The following is an 18245-nucleotide window of genomic DNA, read 5'->3' as shown; positions in this document are numbered from 1 at the left end:
GTGTTGTGGGTATGGTTGATATTTATGGGATGGGACAGTTAAATGATGGGTGCAACTATGGAAAATTCGATCTTATATGTATACAAGGTTTATATAGATATTTTCATATCACTCAAGTTCATATATTAATACAAGTAACCAAATCGCTGCGTAACAGGTCAAGAACATTCAGTGTCGTCAATCCAAATCGTTACCAGGCCGAATTTTTTTAGTGGTGGTGCAACACCTTGTTAAGTCTCTCCTTCATGCTCTTGTGGTGGTGCTCATCCTTCTCCTTATGATCTTTGTGGTCCTTGTGGTCCTTATCTTCTATAGCAATCATCAGTCTCAAACCTCCAAATTCAAAAGCACATTTCTTTAGGAATGAGATACTAACCAGGCTTCGAAGTCTTAGGCTCATCATCTTGCTTCTTACTACCACCACCACTACCAACAGACTTCATCTGACGCTCGTATGATTCGCGCGGGGGGCCAACAGAGGGACCACGAAGCGCCTCGGGGCTGATGCCCTTCTTCTGCGCGGCCTCGGCAGGCGAGATACCGCCGGTTTCGGAGTCCGCCTCGGCGGTAGCAGGGACTTGTTTGTCCTTCTTCGTGATCTCGGGCTGGGTAGTCGAGGGCTGAGTTCGCTGCTCGGAGGCAGGCTCGGTGGTGGAGAAGGTGTTTCCGCTGTTGTTTGGTGCTTCGGATGTAGAGCCGGACTTGGATGCTGATGTAGAACCAGTTCCCGTGCCAGCTGCAATGGTAGAATCGGAGCCAGCACCAGAACCAGTACCCGAGCCAGATGCAGATCTATAGGCCGCGGTGGCTGCATCAGCAGCAGAGGCCTTGTGCGTAGCAATGGTCTCAGCCTTGTCAGGGGCGGGACCAGAGGAAGTAATACTCTCGTCCTTGAGTGTGCTCTTGTGTGTACTGAGGGGCTCGTCCTTCAGGGTGCTCATGGCAACAGGGCCTGAGGTGTGTTGCTTGCCCTGGACGGGCTCGGGGTGGTCGACTCTGGGGTTCTGGGGACCAAGAGTTGAAGTCACGAGGTTGGCCTTATCGCTCTGATTCTGGTATTTGTCGTTGAATGTGCCGGTTGTGCCAGTTGTGCCGGAAGTCGAGGCCAGGGGCTCTGTGACGACGGCGGTGTTGTCTTTATTGATGGGGGCGCCGATTTGCTCTGTATGTTCGTTTAGTATATGGAATTATGAATGAGTCTTGGTCGATGCGGTGGGCTAACTTACCATCTCGGTTGCCGGCGTCGTAGGGGTCGGCTACTGTGCCCTTACCCTGGATACCAGACATGGGCTCATCGCCGTGCTGGTTGACTCGTTGTTCGGTCTGGTTGTTTCCTCGAAGGGCATCGACACCATTCCAAACGGCGTTGGAAGCAGTCTGATAAGCTTGCTGGACGGTCTCCATGATTTTGATAAGTAGAAACAATGCCAAGTGAGAAAAATGTGGGGAATATGGTGTTTGAGTAGGATCAATTAAGTGATTTCGTTCAGCCTTGTAGTTCTTGTAGTTGGAAGTATATCGCCACTTCCTTGGGCCAAGGGCTTGGTATGCGGGTGTTATATAGATCCATGATGCGTGGAGCAGGACCATGCAAGGACCAGAGTACGTCAGTGGGAAACGAGGCCAAACCGGGTTCTAGACGTCATCGGCCGTAGGGATGATGATGTTCCTTCTCGCGGTTGATTGATGATGTTATCAGGCTGCATATCAGAGGACCAGTGACGTCAGGAGGTCACGTGACATGGACAGCAATTCCAAGTGGAAGACGGAGATGACTTCATGTGTTATGACGATTGGATATCTAGTCTATTTTGGTGTCCTATCAGGATAGCCAGCTGCCCTGCGTTCCTCCTACATCGCCGGATAGTGGTACGTAGTTTGTCCCAACACTGTCCTTGGCATCGCCTGTTGATGTCGGGATATGCGCTCCCGTCCCATCTAGCGAATCGGCAAGGAGCCTTTGTTCAGCTTCTTTTTGATCTCTTCCACCAGGTCCTCCCTAGCGATCAGCGATCCGTCCTTTTCGGGGTGGCCTTCCGGCAGCCCAAGCTCCTTCAGCTTGACCTTGCCCGCTGCTAATTCCTCCTCTCCGAGAATGACCGCCAGTGGGATACCGCCGGCCTCGGCCAGCTTGAACTGTTGTGGCAGCTTAGGCTTGACCGTCTGGGCAAATTCGGCCTTGATGCCTCCCTTCCATAGCTGATTGGCAACAGCCATGCGCTCGACGAGCAGGCCGTTGAATCCCTTCCCACCAAAAGCCATGACGAAAACGTCGGATTCGCTTGCGCGAACAGTGGTGCTACCCTCTTTGGCCTCTTGCTCGAGGCGTTGTTTCATGATGGTGAATATTCGGTCCACACCGAATGAAATGCCGACACAAGGAATCTGGCGCTTCTTGCTGAACATGTTGACAAGGTTATCGTAACGCCCACCTGCAGCAATACTGCCCACGCCGACGTTGGGGTCGTCGCCATTGGACTTTGATGACTTTTTCTGAGAGGCCGCGGCGAATCCTTCGGCAGAGGAAAGAGGTGTAACGACTTCGTAGATCAGACCGGTGTAGTAATCCAAGCCTCGGGCAAGGGACAGGTCAAAAGAGACCTTGTCCAGGACATCAAATGCCTCGAGGTACTTGAAGAGCAGCTCCATATCTTCAATGCCCTTCTTGATGGACTCATTTGAGGAGAGCAACTCATCGGCTTTGATGGCTTCTAAGATGTCACGACCGCCCTTTAGCTTCACGTACTCTCCAACCTTATCCGCAACCTTCGGTGCCAGCCCCTTCTCCTCCATCTCAAATTTGACTTGGTCCCATGGGGACTGAACCAGTCAGCCAATACTCATAACGAATATACCTTCACATACCTTGTCGAGTTTATCAACCGCCGAACTTATTGAGCGAATCTTCTCGTCCGGAACGCCGCACGCCGTAAACAACCCATCAAGGATCTTCCGGTGGTTGAGCTTAATCGTAATGGAATCGCGCATGTTCAGCGCTTCGAACACCTCCACGATGACGCGCAGGATCTCGGCATCGGGGATCATGGCGTCGTATTGACCGGCGATATCAAAGTCGCACTGGTAGAACTCGCGCATCCGTCCTTTCGCAACGGCCTGAAAATCGACCCATCAGCCTGAATAGAACACATTATCAAACCACACGAAGGACTCACAGGTTGATCTCGTCGATACACTTTGGCAATCTGGTATCGCTTGATGTGCTGTACTGAAGAGTTCATGGCAAGCCACCGTGCAAGGGGCACCGTCAAATCGTATCGAAGAGCGCTGTCCTCTCCACCTTGGTCGGCAAGGTCGTAAATAAGTTTTGAGTCCTCGCCATATTTGCCCGCCAGAATCTCCTTCAGCTCGAATACGGGTGTGTCTAGTTGGGTGCCGCCGTGACGCTTGAAGACCTCGGTGATGGCGTTGAAGATCGATTCACTATAGATGGCGTGAGTAGGGGTACGCGATGGGGGTACGCGATGGTAGACTCGTAGCTGGATAATTACCGTATGATCATATCAACACCGATCCCTATGCGATAGCAAGTCAGTAATGGGAATGCATTGTATCAAGCATCCAAACTCACAATCTCTCGTGCCCTTGGGCGTCTTGAGCTGGAAGCTGGGCCCCTTCGACTTCCCTTCCTTCCCCTCTTTTGACGCCATATCGATTAATTCGCCTTGCGGATGCAACGAAATGAAAGAACGAGTGTATAGATAGGAAGCACTGGTGGCCCGGAGATTCCAATGAATGCGAGATAGAGGTCTGCAGAAGGCGCACGTGGGAAGATCACGAAATGCCTTGACTGAAGAGGCTAAAAAGCGCATGAATAAATGACTGGCAACCCGCGAAAATGAGGGGCACCAGTGGAAATATTCGTTCGGGTTTCCGCAATGAGTCAATGTCCCACTCTGCCAGTGACCGGGGTCTTTTTCCTGCATGCCTGAAGACTAAGGCAGAACTGAAATCACGAGAGTCCACCGAGTCAGTGGACTCACATCACAGCCTGGCAGCTCTCTCAACCCAACCCACCCTCGACAACTTACCCTGCCTTCGCCTATCCGCTACCTGCGTTTGTCGTGACCGGACAAACCGCTACGTGATTCGCTTGCGCTGTGCACCCGATAATTGTATGCTTCAGGGTTGGCGCTCCGCCAAGCTCCTTTCCTTGAAGCTCTGATAGTGCTCTCCGCCTGCATCAACGACCTGCTCTCACTTCCGACTCTAGAGGATCACTCGGCCTTACTCGGCCGTATTGAGATGCCAAAGCACGCTCTACACTATGACAGAAACAAAAATGCAGCTGGAGGACTGTAAGTCTTGTTCTATACTATCACTCTCCCTTTTCTCCCGGCATGATGAGGAGTGCTAATAATGATTGCAAACAGGGCTAGATGATTTGTGTGTTCGTTTCATTATAAACCTGCCTCGTGAAGAATTAGAATCAGTTGAACGGATATGCTTCCAAGTCGAAGAAGCACAATGGTTCTACGAAGACTTCATCCGGCCCTTAGACCCGGCCCTTCCTTCGCTATCTCTAAAGGCCTTTGCTTTGCGGATCTTCCAGCATTGTCCGCTCATGGCCAACTGGTCACATTATCATCATATGACCGCCTTCTCTGAATTCCTTGCATACAAGACTCGGGTTCCTGTTCGTGGAGCCATTATGTTGAACCAAGAGATGGACGAGGTGGTGCTGGTGAAAGGCTGGAAGAAGGGCGCTAATTGGAGCTTTCCTCGAGGAAAAATCAACAAGGACGAAAAGGATCTTGACTGTGCCATCCGTGAAGTCTATGAGGAAACCGGTTATGACGTCCGAGAAGCGGGACTGGTACCGGACGATGAGAACGTCAAGTTCATTGAAATCACCATGCGTGAACAGCATATGAGATTGTATGTGTTTCGCGGCGTGCCTCAGGATGCCTACTTCGAGCCCCGTACGAGGAAAGAAATCAGCAAGATCGAGTGGTGGAATCTGTCGGATCTGCCGACCTTGAAGAAGGGCAAGCAGTTTGACCAGGGACAAGCAGCTGCCAATGCAAACAAATTCTACATGGTAGCACCCTTCCTGCATCCGCTCAAGAAATGGATTGCGCAACAAAAAAAACTGGACCCGAAGGCGCCAGTGGATGTTCATCAAGCCCTGAAAGACGGTGAAATATCAATGGATGAGGGTCTTCAGGCTGTCAATATCAGTCAACTATCGAACCAAGTGCCCCCACAGGTAGCGGTTCCTAGTGACTTGCCAGAAGTTGCAGCAAACCAGGATGCATCTGCACACCTCAAGCGACTCCTAAACGTCAACCCCAGCGTACCTGCGGCAGAACCCGTACAGGCGTTATTCAATGCCGATCCCAACTCTTCAAAGTCTCATGCTCTCCTAGAACTTTTGAGAAGCGGTGCATCTCCCAACCCTCTCAATGGGCCCCAGCAGCCCACCAGGGAATCCCAGATGTTACACTCGGCGCATCAGGGATTCTTTCCCGGCTTTCCGCAACAATTCGGTGGGCCTGCGGGAGATATGTCCCAGGTTCCACCCCCATACCATGGTCATCTTCAGGCCCCATTTTCCACTGCAAGTCAACATGCGCCTGCCGTTCATCAAATATTCCCAGCAGGACCTCCTCCAGGACCTCCAGCCGGATATCCTGGTATGTTCGATCAACCTCACCAGCTCCCTGCTCCGCAAAGGCCAATCACACGTGCATTCCCCCCTGCTTCTGGACAGGCCCCTGCTCCGGCCCCCTATCAACGTACAGGAGATCCCGAGTTCTCGCATTCTGCGCAGCCTCCTCAAATTCAAGGAGCGGCTGTGCCGCCTGCTAGCAAACTACCTCCACCGAAGCTCACAAGTCATTCGTTGGCGCTTCTGAACGTCTTCCGAGACGAGAAGAAGCAGACTCCGAAGAGTACCAACGCCATTTTAGCACAGCAGCCTGAGCTGTCATCAAACAAGGGCCGCAAGCCTTCTCAACACCAAGATCAGCTGTTGAACTTGTTGAGAGGGTCGCCTGGTCCACCTGCCTCGCGACCAGCGGAGCTATCCGCCGAACTATCAGCACAACCTACCTCGCCTGGTAAGAAGCAGATCCTTCAACGGCCTAATGGAGACCGCACCGGTCAGCAACCACGTCAACAAGGGAGCAAAAATGCTTGGACCTCTGCCACAGTGTCTGGCCCGCTCAATACGCCACAGTTTGAGGCAATCCCGAAATCGTCGAATAGGAGGAAGAACGATGTGAAGCGTCAAGGTGGGCGGGACAAACAGACGCAGCCTCTGGCTTCTCCCATCACGATCCTACCCAGACCGCAAAGTGCCAAGAGGGAACAAATTCCTAGCCCAGTACAAGCGCCGTCTCCCAGAGCGACTTCGAATCCTCGGTCTATCAAAGCGAAAGCCCCGGAGCCTCCGAAAACGTTCCAGCCACAGATACTGCGTCGTTCAGATAATGCAGATATCTGCAGTATATTGCCTTTACGGCCTAAGGACACGCAAGAAATCAACGAGCAAGTTGATGAAGCTCCTGGTGCCAGGGCCATTCCAGTCCCGCAGCCTGAGAATTATCGACGACCAAGCCAGACCCCCGCCCAACGAGAGGCACTGCTCTCTCTATTCGGAAAATCTGCTCCTTCTCCGAAAACCACACCTGCCGAGCATCTGAACCTGCAGACTTCTGTCGCCAAACCTGCGCCTACACCTTCCGTTGTGAGCCCACTTACACCTCATTACCAACCGACTGGTAATGGAGTGGCTGGTGATTCTGAAGCTTCCAACATTGACAGAGTTGCATCGCCTGCCAACAAGGCATTTTTGCTTGGATTTTTGGAAGGTGTCGCCAAAGGGAGCAAATAAGCTGCTTGCAATTGAGGTTTTCCAGCGTTTCATGTTTGCTTGTACTTTAGACTTGACATATACCATTGTTATACGTTAGTCAATCATTGAACTCCCTTGTTTGTCCATTTAGTGATACCTGTTCCTCTTGGTTACTCTCTGGACCGAGGTCGGTCGTATACTTCCGATACTGCCACCTGTCACCGCCCGCCCATCAATATGTCATCAATCGATGCTTCCATAACTTCGACTTCATCAACATTAGTAAAGAGCAGCGCTGGTCAACATGATGCACCCAAAGGCACTCCCCCGATCAATATGCTCCCACTGCTCACTCCAATGGCGCTCATTCTCGACAACCCGCCAATGTCAAGCTCCTCCACCCCCTCCATCCGCAGGGTACACCCGCCTCACAAACCGCGGTATCATATCAATCACCGGCCCCGACAGCACGACATTCCTGCAGGGCCTCATAACACAAAACATGTTCGTCCCTAACGATCCCAACCGCCGCGTCCGACACACAGGCTCCTACGCCGCCTTCCTAAACTCGCAAGGCCGGATCCTCAACGACGCGTTCATATACCCATGGCCCCTCGACAAATCAGGGTGGCTGGTCGAGGTCGACAAGGACGAAATCCCGCGGCTCATGAAACACCTACGGCGCCACAAGCTGCGCTCGAATCTGAAACTGCGCGCGCTGGACGAAGGCGAACACACCGTCTGGGCGACTTGGAAAGACCACTCCGAGCCGCGCTGGGCGGCGTATAACCTCGAGTCACCGTCTCCGTCACCATTCCAAGACGATAAGGCTGTGCACGGGTGCATTGATACGCGTGCGCCGGGGCTCGGATCCCGTCTTGTTCTCCCCGGCCCGGAAGACTTGCGCGTGCATTTTCATGATGAGACGCAGGTTGCGGGGGAAGAGGTTAGTTTGGAGGGGTATACAATTCGCCGCATGCTGCATGGTGTTGCGGAGGGGCAGGCGGAGATCCCACATGCGGCGGCGCTGCCGTTGGAGTCGAACATGGATATGAGCCGGGGTATCGATTTTCGGAAGGGGTGTTACGTCGGGCAGGAGCTTACGATCCGGACGCACCATCGGGGCGTTACGAGGAAGCGGATTCTACCTGTGCAGTTGTATACGGGGGACCCTGGTGATATACCGTCCGCGCCATCAGAGGGGCCCGTCTACGACCCCAATATCGAGATCCCGCTTCCCCCGTCCGGATCGAATATCGTCAAGGACAGCGCGCGCAAGGGCCGCAGCGCCGGGAAGTTTCTAGGCGGTATTGGGAATATCGGTCTTGCGCTGTGTCGGCTGGAGCAAATGACTGATGTACAGTTTACTGGTGATGACTTGGGCTTTGATCCCAGTCAGGAGTTCAAGATTTCGTGGGAGGCTTCGGAAGAATCGAGTATTGACACTAGTGGGGAGGTCAAGGTTAAGGCTATTGTACCGCCTTGGACGAGGGAGTTCATTATGGCTGGGGCTGCAAAGGGGAACGGTAACGCCAATAACGAGGGTCACCGAGCGAGAGATTACGTGGAGCAGCTGGAGGAAGAGTCTCAACGATAGACGAACTGATAACTAGTGGTCATTCTGTCGCTACTGTACATTTATCTAGCCTTGTATTGTATAACGCCATTATGTAAATGCAACTCCAAGAACAATGCATGGGTATCTCCAGTAAGCAAAAACCTCGTATATAGAAACCAAAGCCCTTTTCTGTTAGAGGGAACAGTTCCTAGTTCCCAGCAGTCTCCGCAGCATCCGCCGCTTCATCTTCTTTCCTCAACTGCTCCTCAAGCGCCCTCCGCTCCTTCTCACGCTGCGCGTTCTTCAGCCGCATTAATGTGATTTCTTCCAAGCTAGGCGTCTTCGCTCCGTTCGACTCAGCGGCTGTTCCGGGTGCAGCTTTGGCGCCTCCAGTTGCCGCAGATGCAAAAGAGCCGAAGGAGGGCGCTTTTCCCGGCTGGCTTCCGGAACCACCTGCGTTTTTTAGCCCAGCGAAGCTGAATGTTGGCTTAGGTGGAGCAGGGGCACTCTGTTCTTGTTCCTTTGGTGAGGGTGCTTGTCCGTGGCTTGTTGAAGGTGATGCAGAACCAGAATCACCGCCGCTGATCCGCCCCGCGAGATATGGCTGTTCGCCCGTAGCCCAGAAGACGGAGTCGATCACGTTCCAGTCATTCGCTGTCTTCGAGAGACTTTCGCGCATGAACTTCTCGCTGTCTAGCACGGCGGTGTGCGCGGCGACGATAGATGCAAAGACAATCAAGCCCGTGGCAACGGTTTTCTTCTTATCTCCTTCATTCAGGCGTTGTCGTCGATCTTTAAGGACCAGGACACTCTCGATCTTCCCAAAGGGCGCGAATAGCGCCGTGAGCCGGTCCTTGTCTAGATCTGTGCCTCGACCCTCCCGAACCCAGCGTACCTTCACGGCACGTTCTTGCTCGGGCACATTCGTGCCTCCTTCATGGGACCGGTCGACGCGCTTTGAACTCCGGTGTCTCTCCTGCTGCTTCGCTTCCTCCGCGCGTATCCGTTCCTCATCCGCCTCAACCTCCCTCTTCAGCTTCTCCTCCGCCTCGCGCCTCCTCCTCCTCCCATCCTCCGCAATCCGCTCAATCTCCCTAGCCAATTTCTCCTCCGTATCATCACCCGCAACCGTAGCGCCCCAAGCCCTTTTCACCCCCCTCTGTCCACCGACACCAGCAGCAGCAGCCCCCGCCCGCTCCCTAGCCTCCAAGTCCTCCTTCATCCTCCTCTTCGCCGCATCAAGCATATCATGCTCCCTCTTCTTGCGCTCCCTCGCCTCGCGCGCATTATCGTAGAGCTGCCGCACGGCCGGTTCAGAAAGGACGTCATTCGCGATCTGGAGGAGGTGGAACTTGTCGATGTCGGGCTGCGTCGGGTTGGTGATTTTGTCCGGGTGGTACTTTAGTGCTGTGCGGCGGTAGGCGCGCCGGATTTCGGACTCGGTTGCTGCGGGGGAGATGTCGAGGAGTGCGTAGAAGTCGTGCGCGTTGGAGGTTGCGTGGGATTTTAGGTCGCCGTCTGTGCTGGACATTTTGGCGGTGTTGGGTTGATTGAAATGGTTCGGGGTTCTGTAAGGTTGGTAGGGGAATGTAGAAAGCTGAAGTAAAGGCTCGAAGTTTTTTGATAAGAGCGGAATATACGAGAGGGGCTGTTGAGCTGGCAAATGCGCTGCCTGAAGCTCGAGGGTAGTTGTTGTTGGAAAGTTGGTTGGCGGTGGCGGACGTTTTCTTATGACCCTCGTGTACTGCGAGAAACACTTTAGTACCATCGACTCGACAACTATTTGCAGACCAGAACACGATGTTTACCGCAGAATTTCCCCGGTTATCTTGTGTCCTATGATTCTACGAGGTTCTGTTCATGATATGGCATCCTAGAGCGCAACAATGTAACAAGATATATATCCCCACAGCGCAACTCGTCAACGTTCCAAAAAACAAGCTGAAATGAAGTACCATGAAATTGATATGGAGGAACCGAACCAGTCTCAAGCTTGACCGTGTCTACTTCTCTGAAACTCAACCAGATTAGAACTTGGTAATTTGGCAAGACCTGGGTTTTCATGTTTTGATCCGGGGAAGGCGACTCGGCTATATGCCCCAATAACCGACAACATGCGGAGACCTATAAATCAGACATCGGCTGCTCGATCTGACCTATGCAAACTGTATATTGAAGATAATAAAAGAATGTTCGCTAGGCTATCCTGTCCCCGGCTATTACAGCCACCTACATCAACATCATCAAGCATACGGCGCTTCTCACAATCCGCCGCGCAAGGGACCAGCACCAGCACCAGCACCCAAGGCCCCCTATCCGGAATAACGGTAGTTAGTCTGGAGCAAGCCATCGCCGCCCCATTCTGTACCCGCCAACTAGCAGACCTCGGCGCACGGGTCATAAAAATCGAGCGTCCAGCCGTGGGCGATTTCGCGCGCAACTACGACACACGGGTAAACGGGCTCGCATCGCATTTCGTCTGGACGAACCGGTCAAAGGAGAGTCTTGCGCTGGATGTCAAGAAGCCCGAAGACCATGATGTGCTCATGCGACTAGTTGATAAGGCCGATGTCCTTGTGCAGAACCTCGCGCCGGGCGCGAGTGCGCGGTTAGGGCTTTCGTTTGAGAAATTGAAGGACGAGCATCCGGGGTTGATTGTTTGTGATATCTCAGGGTATGGCCAGGATGGGCCGTACCGGGATAAGAAGGCCTATGATTTGCTGGTGCAGTCTGAGGCAGGTTTGTTATCAGTTACGGGGACGGACAAGGAGCCTGCCAAAGTGGGCATTTCAATAGCGGACATTGCATCGGCCATGTATGCCTACAGCAGTATCCTTGCGGCGCTGATCCAGCGCTCCAAAAATGGAGGACGCGGGAGCCATATCGATATCTCCATGCTAGAGAGCATGGTCGAGTGGATGGGGTTCCCTATGTACTATGCCTTCAATGGCGCGCCGGGAATTGTGCCCGCCGGTGCCTCACACCCGTCTATCTACCCCTACGGCCCCTTCGAGACAGGCAACGGCTCCGTCATGCTGGGTCTGCAGAACGAGCGCGAATGGGCCAATTTCTGCACACTTGTCCTCGCGCAGCCCGACCTAGCCACAGACACTCGCTTCTCAAATAACTCACTCCGCGTGCAGAACCGCAACGAACTAAAGGATATCATCACAGCATCCTTCGCCAATCTCCCAGCCGAAGAAGTCACGCGCCGTCTGGACGAGGCGTCGATTGCGAACGCGAATGTCAACGATATGCAAGGCGTCTGGGAACATGCGCAGCTCCGCGCGAGGGATCGGTGGACGAAGGTGAAGACTTCTGGGGGTGTGGTGGCGGCTCTTGTCCCGCCGGGATTTAAGCTCAGGCCTGAGCAGGGTGGGTATCGGGCGAGGATGGATGCGGTCCCTGAGGTTGGGGAGCATAATGAGTCGATATTGGCTGAGTTGGGTGTTTCGAGGATGTCATAGCTAGGGATAGCTGAGGAAGATAGATGGACTAGTTTGGCTGATTCTCAGGCATTGACGCACGTACTTTCAAATCAGTTACGGGCGAATAGAATATGCCGTCATGAATTTGTCTTGCTTGTAATAATGTTCACAATGGCCCGGGCTGGGAGGGATTTGAGAAGTTTCGGTTGGAAGGTCTAGAATGGCGGAGGAAAAGGCGCATCCATAATTTGGCCCCTGATGGTTCTCCCCCACCATATGCGAGGGACGCGGTCAGGCCGATGCGACGCAGCCCCAGCAGCAGTGCAGCATTTAGTTGACCCAACTCAACAACCGTGTCTTAACACAATTAAGACAGAGTCATTTTTAGGGAGATATTGAGCAGTGGTTTTCTGGTCTGGTGGTTTAAAGCCCCAAAAGAACTAAGTGAACGGCTACTAGGAAAAATGACAAAGAGAGTATGTCGGCAAGCCGGCCCCGGGGGACAGGGCTTCGCACCTGGGCATCGTGAAGACGTTACCTAGGGCATCGGGCCCTATATACCTACGGTTATAGAAAATACCGAGAGAATATGCATGTACAGACAGACCAATACATTGCTGTCTATCTATCTAAGTCCGAAATGTAAGCGTAAGGATTGACATCGCTCATATGCGCATAAGATTGAATGGATATTTTCACGTTAGTTCTCAGCCGCGGCCTCCTTCGGACGCTCAGGAAGCTCCTGAGTCTGTCCCTGCTGCTGTTGCTGCTTCTGGGCTCCAGGGTGCCTCGACCCCTTATCCTTAACCTTCTTGACCTTCTTCTCCACAACCGGCGGCGGGTAAGCGGCGAGGGTAATCTCCTGCCACTCGGGACTAGCCTGGTACGCCTCCTGGATAGGCGCCATGAGGCTCGTAAGCGCAGCCGTAACAGCGGGCTTGAGAGCCTGTGGGGTGAGAATATCATTCGTGTAATCCTCCTTTAGCTTTGTAATGTCAGAGTAGACGAGGGGTTCTGCGTCGCGGCGCTCAACGACGAATTCCTTCTTGCCTTTGAGCGCGGCGGCGGGGAGGAGAACGTATTCGACCATGGCGATGACGCCGTTATCTTCGACAATCTTGGGGGCTGCTTCGGCCTTTTTGATCTTCTTTTGGATTACCTCTGGTGGGTCGAGGAGGTCGATTTTGCTGTCTGTAGGGTCGATGTTAGTTATCGGCTGCACTGCCTGGGGATGGAGGATGAACATACCGTGAACGCTGGAGCTCATTTTACCACCGCTGAGACCGGCAACCATTGGCGTGACAAGGTGCGCGCGCTAGATGAATCAGTGGCTGCAATGACAACATGCATTATAGGTAAACTCACCTTCCGGTATCCAATCTTCGGCAGCCACTCGACAGCAGCAGCAAAAAGCTTCCTCTGATCCATACCACCCAACTGGGCATCAACCTTGAGGTGCTCCTCATCAAGGACCTGCAGAATCGAGTAGAGCAGACCACTCAACGGCGCATTCGCCGACTGCTTGACGATTTCCGCACCAGCCTTCTTAGCATCATGCTCGCTAACCAGCGACGAAAGTTTGTACACATCCATCGTGTACTCAGGACTCTTCTGGTAAGAGCTACCTAGGACAAACTCCAGCTTCTCGGTGGGCACACCCACAGACTCCAGAATAGCCGTGATGACCTTGGAGTAGTACTTTGCGCGGTTCTCGACGAGCTCAAGCGGGGCCTTCAGATTATCCAGGAAGGCGTGGATATCAGCGAGGAGGACGACGACTTCACATCCTGCAGCGAGCAATTGGGCGATTTTGATGGCGGCCACGAAGTAGCCTGTGTGTGGGCGGCCCGTCGTCGCTGTTCCCCAGTAAATGCGCGGGTTCCGACCCTCGGCGACGATGCTCTCGATGATTTCGGGGTTGAGGGTCTCGGCGAGGTTCTCAGTGATGAGGTCGAGACGGGCCTTAGCTGCTGCGTCCATTGTGGGTGCTTCGGTCATGTTGGAGGATGTATGGCTGCTGAGAGATGTGTCTAGACTGAAGGTGGGATGACTGGAATTTCTACATTTTTTGACTCACAACCCCGCGCCTATCATAATTTACTGCCGTCGGATTTCAGGCGGCGAAGTCACCACCGCCTGCTTTTTAGCCACCATGACTCGGCATTCAGCCACATGGTTGCCGTGGCGCCCAAGTAAGATAACAGAACATCCAGGAACATTCCGAACTGGTTCCGAGTATCGCCAAACAGCCGGTACTTTGCGAATCTTTCAGATGTCCGATATCCCTTTCTTTGTGTCCTTTCTCGGAATCTGCTCTGTTCAATTAGCATCCGGATCCCAACTCCGAACATAATCGAGCCGACGACGAAATGTGTAGAGGTCCTGTGGCTGACCTCAGCGAAGTGGAACAGGATGCTATATATAGATAATAAGTATTTCAGATAATGTCATGGCTGAGCCTTGGTCCCAATTCACTTGCTGCTATCCCAACTCATCACCGAGGACCAATGAAAGGACCCCATCACTTCTCGGTATCCCTATAGGGTTGTATTTAGTAAGTACGTTTCGAGAACATCACAGATGGAATATCTCCAGTTATATCTTGAATACCTGCTCCTGGACCTCAACAAGCCCAGCCTCCTCCATCAACGCCTTCTGCTTCACACCCATATTGATCATTTTTTCAAACCTCTCCGCCGCCTCATCCACCAACCCCTGCCATTCCTTGTTCGCACCCCACTTGCCCACAATTTCCTCTTCCTTCCCTTTTCGAGGGTGAAATCTCAAGTCATGCCCCCCACTTCAACCCACCCCCAGGCACCAAATGCTTGAAGACATTCGCGCAGAACCCCTCCCAGTCAGTAAGCAGGCCACCGAGTGCCTCACCATGAATCAAGTGAAAAGCCTGCTTCGCCGTGAACGGCCACGGGCCCTCGAGATCCTGCTGAATCATCCAACCCCGAGCTGCAACATCAAGGACTTTGGTATTCTTCTTTAGGGGAAGCGGGAGTGGTGCAAGAAACGGCTTCTTGCTAAGTAGACCGGACCATACTATTCTGGCGGTTGTTTCCTGATCGTCTAGGAAAGGAAATTGGCTTGTGTGGCCGTGGTACCGCCGGCCGTTCTCTCACGTATAGTCATTCCGGCGCCGAAGGGGACTGATATCCATAATCGATTTCTTCATAGACATGCGTGATTATGATGATGACGATGGTTCTGTGTTGCGGTGTTGTCTTGCAAGAGCGCTCGGCGCAGAATGTTGCAATAATGATTATCGGTCCATGAAGGGCAGGTCTTGAAAAAGTCCGGGCACTAAGGCAACCAAGTCGCGCAGAAAACTGAGCAGCGCATCCTGACAGATAGTGAGGCCCAAGGCATTAATATAAAGCAGGTATTGTGGCTGTATACCAGACTAATACAGATCCTCGAGTAGTAGTCTACGTCGTACAAGGCTGGATGCGGCTAATCTTAGCGAACGGGCAAAATGCCCATAACTGCTGCCTTTCGAGGCGTTCTTACCACCAATCACCTTGACCGATATGGACCGCCATAATGTTCATGGCTCATCAAACGTGTCGCGACTTGCCATTAAAGAGCCTAGGCCAGTAAGATCAGAGACTATGTATAGATAGTGAGCATTTCAGATAATGACATGGCTGAGCTCTGGTGCCAATTATTTGCCAGATACACCACAGTTCAATCATGATGTACTTTTCGGGTGTTGAGGACGAGTGCATAGCTGGAGGCAGAGTACGAACGCCTTTGTAAGACGTAGTAAGAACTGGAGGGATCTCTCCTTCGTGGCGACACTCCAAAGTGGCCTCATCCGAGACATGTTTCGAGAAGAGATTTATAGAAACGAGGCTGAACCGACCGACAACTTCTCGAAGCCGAGTACTGGTAGGGAGCAATAAGCAAAGTTTCTAAGAAAAACATCATTGAGAATTCAACATGATATCAACATTGTAGCATGACACCAGGAGAAGACGCATGCTGAAACTAGCAGACGGTCGTCATCCGTGCCCGGCTGAATCCCGATGTAGACCGGCTCTGAGCCGTATCAGGCTTGGAGATCTCTCGGTGCCGGGCCGGTTTCGCTTGCGTGATGCCAAGAAGTTCGAGAAGGTGTCATGAAACAAGGCCATGATTGGGCATGCGCCCCGGGTGATGGACGTCAGAGTCGTCACAATTGTCAGCAAAGACGTCCTAAGAGTTAAAACACGGCTTACGATCGGGCGACTGAGTCACCGTGAGTCTCGTCGGAAACTCGAAGTTTTGATGCCATGGAGGATGTGCTGCAAAGCCGCCGCACCAGCAGGGTTTCCCGCGGAAAGGCCAATGAGAGGCGATCTCGCCATCCGGTGCCTGATTCTGCAATTCCTGTTCAATGTGGATTTGATACTCACCGTCTCGTGGACTTTTCAAGTTTATATGGCGCAATTTCCATGAGACAACTCAAGCGAAAGCTAACGCTCCATACGTGAGTACCCTCGACGGCTGCTCTCGCATATTGTCGGGGAACTTCAGGAAAACCGATGTCAACAGAGACTTCAAGCCGCGCTATATTATTCATAGTTCCCCGAATACTGGACTCTTCCCCATAAAATGATATCCACTGTGGATGATTCCAGATTGCCTGTGGTCCCTCATCCCCATCCTCGGCAGGGTCAACGAGTCGCAGCCAACGAGGATCGTGAAAGATTCAAAGACGCTAGGTGGACGGCGGAATCCGCCGAATGCAAGATCGAAGAGGAAGGTCGGGGGCTCTTGCGATGTTGTTGCGCAGACTGAATTTGCGAGGGAAACATGCCCCGTAGGTTCGGTCGGGGCTTCCGAGAAACAATACAAAAGTACGCTGTCAGGCCAAGCGTGTAGGAATAATTCGCCGAGTAGACCGATCCCGCCGGAGTGAGTTTGGAGTCTGCAGCTTCAGATGGCATGATGCTTTGACACCGCTTGATGGACAACAAGTCCGACAGCTTCCCGATCGGAACGGCAAGTAGAGAGCGTTGATGGGCTGAGAATAGAGTGAAAGTTCAGACGGGATCCCTGAACCACGCACTGGGCGTTACATCCAGCGCAATTCTGTTAGGTAATTAGGGATCCGCTGGCCGTCATCATTCGTCGAAAATCTCCAAAAATCCATAAAAATGGACCTGGAACCGCGTTGACAGCTGTTGTCTAGAACATTTGCTTTATCTGATCATATACTTCGTATTCTTTCTGTATAGCATCGCATTCAAATTAACCCTCATGTCCCAGATTTTTTGCTTTTCTCAGGAGATGACCACAGCCAGCGCAAGCGAGCGAATGATGCAATCCCCCCGCAACGGGCTAAATCCCCTGCATTGCGGGGAAATGGGCGTTGGCGCTTGAATTGCATGAGCGTCGGGGACGGCGACACTGCTAGCAAATGCAATTGAAGGAGACCCCTTGACAAGTAGACAACTAGCCAAGGCTTAGCCGTATAAGGCAGTTTGGGGGAGATTGACACCACCATCAGAGCGTTCTAACGGAAGTGTGTCCGAGATCCTTGGTAAGGAAAAGCCGAATTTAGAGACACACCTTGTGGAAGTTGTTTCCTTCCTTCCCCCAGGCGCAACATGCCAACACCCGCTTTCTCCTTCTTATTTCGCTGGAGGTGGGTCTTGAGGAGTTAGAGGAACATAGCATGATGTTGCGCAGACCTTCATCTTCATGGCAATGGCCGACATGCCCCTCCTCCTGATTCTTCCTGTAAAGGATCTCCAACTAGCGCGAAATTTCCAGGTGTTTCGTACAATACGTGCCTGTAACGGTGCCGGTCACTGATGGTACGGGGCTGAGAACACGCCAGACCGCCGACGAAGGCGTCAGTGCTCGAGCTCAGGGACCGCCACGTGATGGTTCAATGACGGGTAGACGGCTCGACTGTTTTGATGGCAGCTGACCCTGCTCGCCTGGCCGCAACTCCTCCATTGGGGGCGCTGCTGTTTGTGCTGAAGAAGTCAGGCGCAGACAGCCACACTACAATGTCTGAATTGTTGATTCGTCTGGCCTCTACGGACTCAAACAGCAACATCCCGTTATTGTAATGATGCTCTGTTGTGCCATTCGCAGCTGAAGTTTGTATAGAACTGGCCAATCGCATCGAGAAGGTGCCTCCGGAAAGGTTCGATGCGCCGGCGTCATGTTCCCTAGTGCTCTCGCAAGTACTAGTATTGCAAGCATGACACCTTTTGAAGATCATGCAGCACAAGCTCAACAAAGACACATTTGTCAGACTCATGTCGAGACAGCAGCCACTGCACTCTGAGGCCTGGCGCGATATTGCGCATTCCTAGAGATGTTCTGTCGACATAGACGATCGATTGAGCACGCAATACAGACAGCTTTAGATCGGGGAGGAGCTCCTACTGGGGGCCGTTGGAGGCGTAGTGGTGTACTCTGGCGGACTCGATGC

General features: G+C 52.7%; 7 protein-coding genes across 7 annotated transcripts; 3 read left to right on the top strand and 4 right to left on the bottom strand.

The window, feature by feature from the left end:
• Nucleotides 1-208: 208 nt before the first annotated feature.
• On the bottom strand, nt 209-1404 carry BDV17DRAFT_289278 (uncharacterized protein; the record flags this gene model as incomplete). The annotated part of the gene is made up of 3 exons (XM_073761628.1): nt 209-309; nt 377-1162; nt 1227-1404. The coding sequence occupies 3 exons, from the start codon at nt 1402-1404 to the stop codon at nt 209-211; spliced, it is 1065 nt and encodes a 354-aa protein (XP_073617679.1).
• A 360-nt stretch (nt 1405-1764) lies between these two features.
• Nucleotides 1765-3877, bottom strand: BDV17DRAFT_26999 (histidine--tRNA ligase). The gene is made up of 5 exons (XM_073758620.1): nt 3590-3877; nt 3510-3534; nt 3174-3441; nt 2866-3114; nt 1765-2820 (listed from the first exon to the last, which is right to left on the bottom strand). Exons 1-5 carry the CDS (start codon nt 3828-3830, stop codon nt 1939-1941), a joined length of 1665 nt encoding a protein of 554 aa, XP_073617678.1. The 5' UTR covers nt 3831-3877; the 3' UTR covers nt 1765-1938.
• Nucleotides 3878-4025: 148 nt separating this feature from the next.
• Nucleotides 4026-7100, top strand: BDV17DRAFT_257567 (decapping enzyme complex catalytic subunit DCP2). The gene is made up of 2 exons (XM_073757215.1): nt 4026-4316; nt 4392-7100. The coding sequence occupies exons 1-2, from the start codon at nt 4286-4288 to the stop codon at nt 6854-6856; spliced, it is 2496 nt and encodes an 831-aa protein (XP_073617677.1). The 5' UTR covers nt 4026-4285; the 3' UTR covers nt 6857-7100.
• Nucleotides 7086-8499, top strand: BDV17DRAFT_26980 (YgfZ/GcvT domain-containing protein). Its single transcript, XM_073758599.1, has one exon. The coding sequence runs from the start codon at nt 7122-7124 to the stop codon at nt 8412-8414; it is 1293 nt and encodes a 430-aa protein (XP_073617676.1). The 5' UTR covers nt 7086-7121; the 3' UTR covers nt 8415-8499.
• An 84-nt stretch (nt 8500-8583) lies between these two features.
• BDV17DRAFT_289274 (putative cell cycle control protein (Cwf23)) lies at nt 8584-9906 on the bottom strand (the record flags this gene model as incomplete). Its single annotated transcript, XM_073761627.1, has 1 exon — nt 8584-9906. The coding sequence occupies one exon, from the start codon at nt 9904-9906 to the stop codon at nt 8584-8586; it is 1323 nt and encodes a 440-aa protein (XP_073617675.1).
• A 658-nt stretch (nt 9907-10564) lies between these two features.
• BDV17DRAFT_289273 (CaiB/BaiF CoA transferase family protein) lies at nt 10565-11842 on the top strand (the record flags this gene model as incomplete). The annotated part of the gene is made up of 1 exon (XM_073761626.1): nt 10565-11842. The coding sequence occupies one exon, from the start codon at nt 10565-10567 to the stop codon at nt 11840-11842; it is 1278 nt and encodes a 425-aa protein (XP_073617674.1).
• A 537-nt stretch (nt 11843-12379) lies between these two features.
• Nucleotides 12380-14026, bottom strand: BDV17DRAFT_26877 (tyrosine--tRNA ligase TYS1). Its single transcript, XM_073758496.1, has 3 exons — nt 13169-14026; nt 13052-13118; nt 12380-12994 (listed from the first exon to the last, which is right to left on the bottom strand). Exons 1-3 carry the CDS (start codon nt 13799-13801, stop codon nt 12504-12506), a joined length of 1191 nt encoding a protein of 396 aa, XP_073617673.1. The 5' UTR covers nt 13802-14026; the 3' UTR covers nt 12380-12503.
• Between the last annotated feature and the right edge of the window lie 4219 nt (nt 14027-18245).

This window comes from Aspergillus undulatus (genome assembly GCF_047715775.1).
Source record: "Aspergillus undulatus strain CBS 261.88 unplaced genomic scaffold BDV17scaffold_12, whole genome shotgun sequence".
In the NCBI taxonomy this organism is placed as follows: Eukaryota; Fungi; Ascomycota; class Eurotiomycetes; order Eurotiales; family Aspergillaceae; genus Aspergillus; species Aspergillus undulatus.
The sequence above is the reverse complement of the archived record's forward strand: the minus strand, read 5'-3'. Positions and strand labels throughout refer to the sequence as shown.

Coding starts and splice junctions, on each gene's coding strand:
- BDV17DRAFT_26980 (XM_073758599.1), top strand. CDS start 7,122: ATGATGCACCCAAAGGCACTCCCCCGATCAATATGCTCCCACTGCTCA.
- BDV17DRAFT_26999 (XM_073758620.1), bottom strand. CDS start 3,830: ATGCGCTTTTTAGCCTCTTCAGTCAAGGCATTTCGTGATCTTCCCACG. Junction 3,535..3,589: donor GCCCAAGGGCACGAGAGATT/GTGAGTTTGGAT, acceptor GCTATCGCATAG/GGATCGGTGTTGATATGATC. Junction 3,442..3,509: donor GGTGTTGATATGATCATACG/GTAATTATCCAG, acceptor CGCCATCTATAG/TGAATCGATCTTCAACGCCA.
- BDV17DRAFT_257567 (XM_073757215.1), top strand. CDS start 4,286: ATGACAGAAACAAAAATGCAGCTGGAGGACT. Junction 4,317..4,391: donor AAAAATGCAGCTGGAGGACT/GTAAGTCTTGTT, acceptor GATTGCAAACAG/GGCTAGATGATTTGTGTGTT.
- BDV17DRAFT_26877 (XM_073758496.1), bottom strand. CDS start 13,801: ATGACCGAAGCACCCACAATGGACGCAGCAGCTAAGGCCCGTCTCGAC. Junction 13,119..13,168: donor CGAAGATTGGATACCGGAAG/GTGAGTTTACCT, acceptor TGATTCATCTAG/CGCGCGCACCTTGTCACGCC. Junction 12,995..13,051: donor AATGAGCTCCAGCGTTCACG/GTATGTTCATCC, acceptor TCGACCCTACAG/ACAGCAAAATCGACCTCCTC.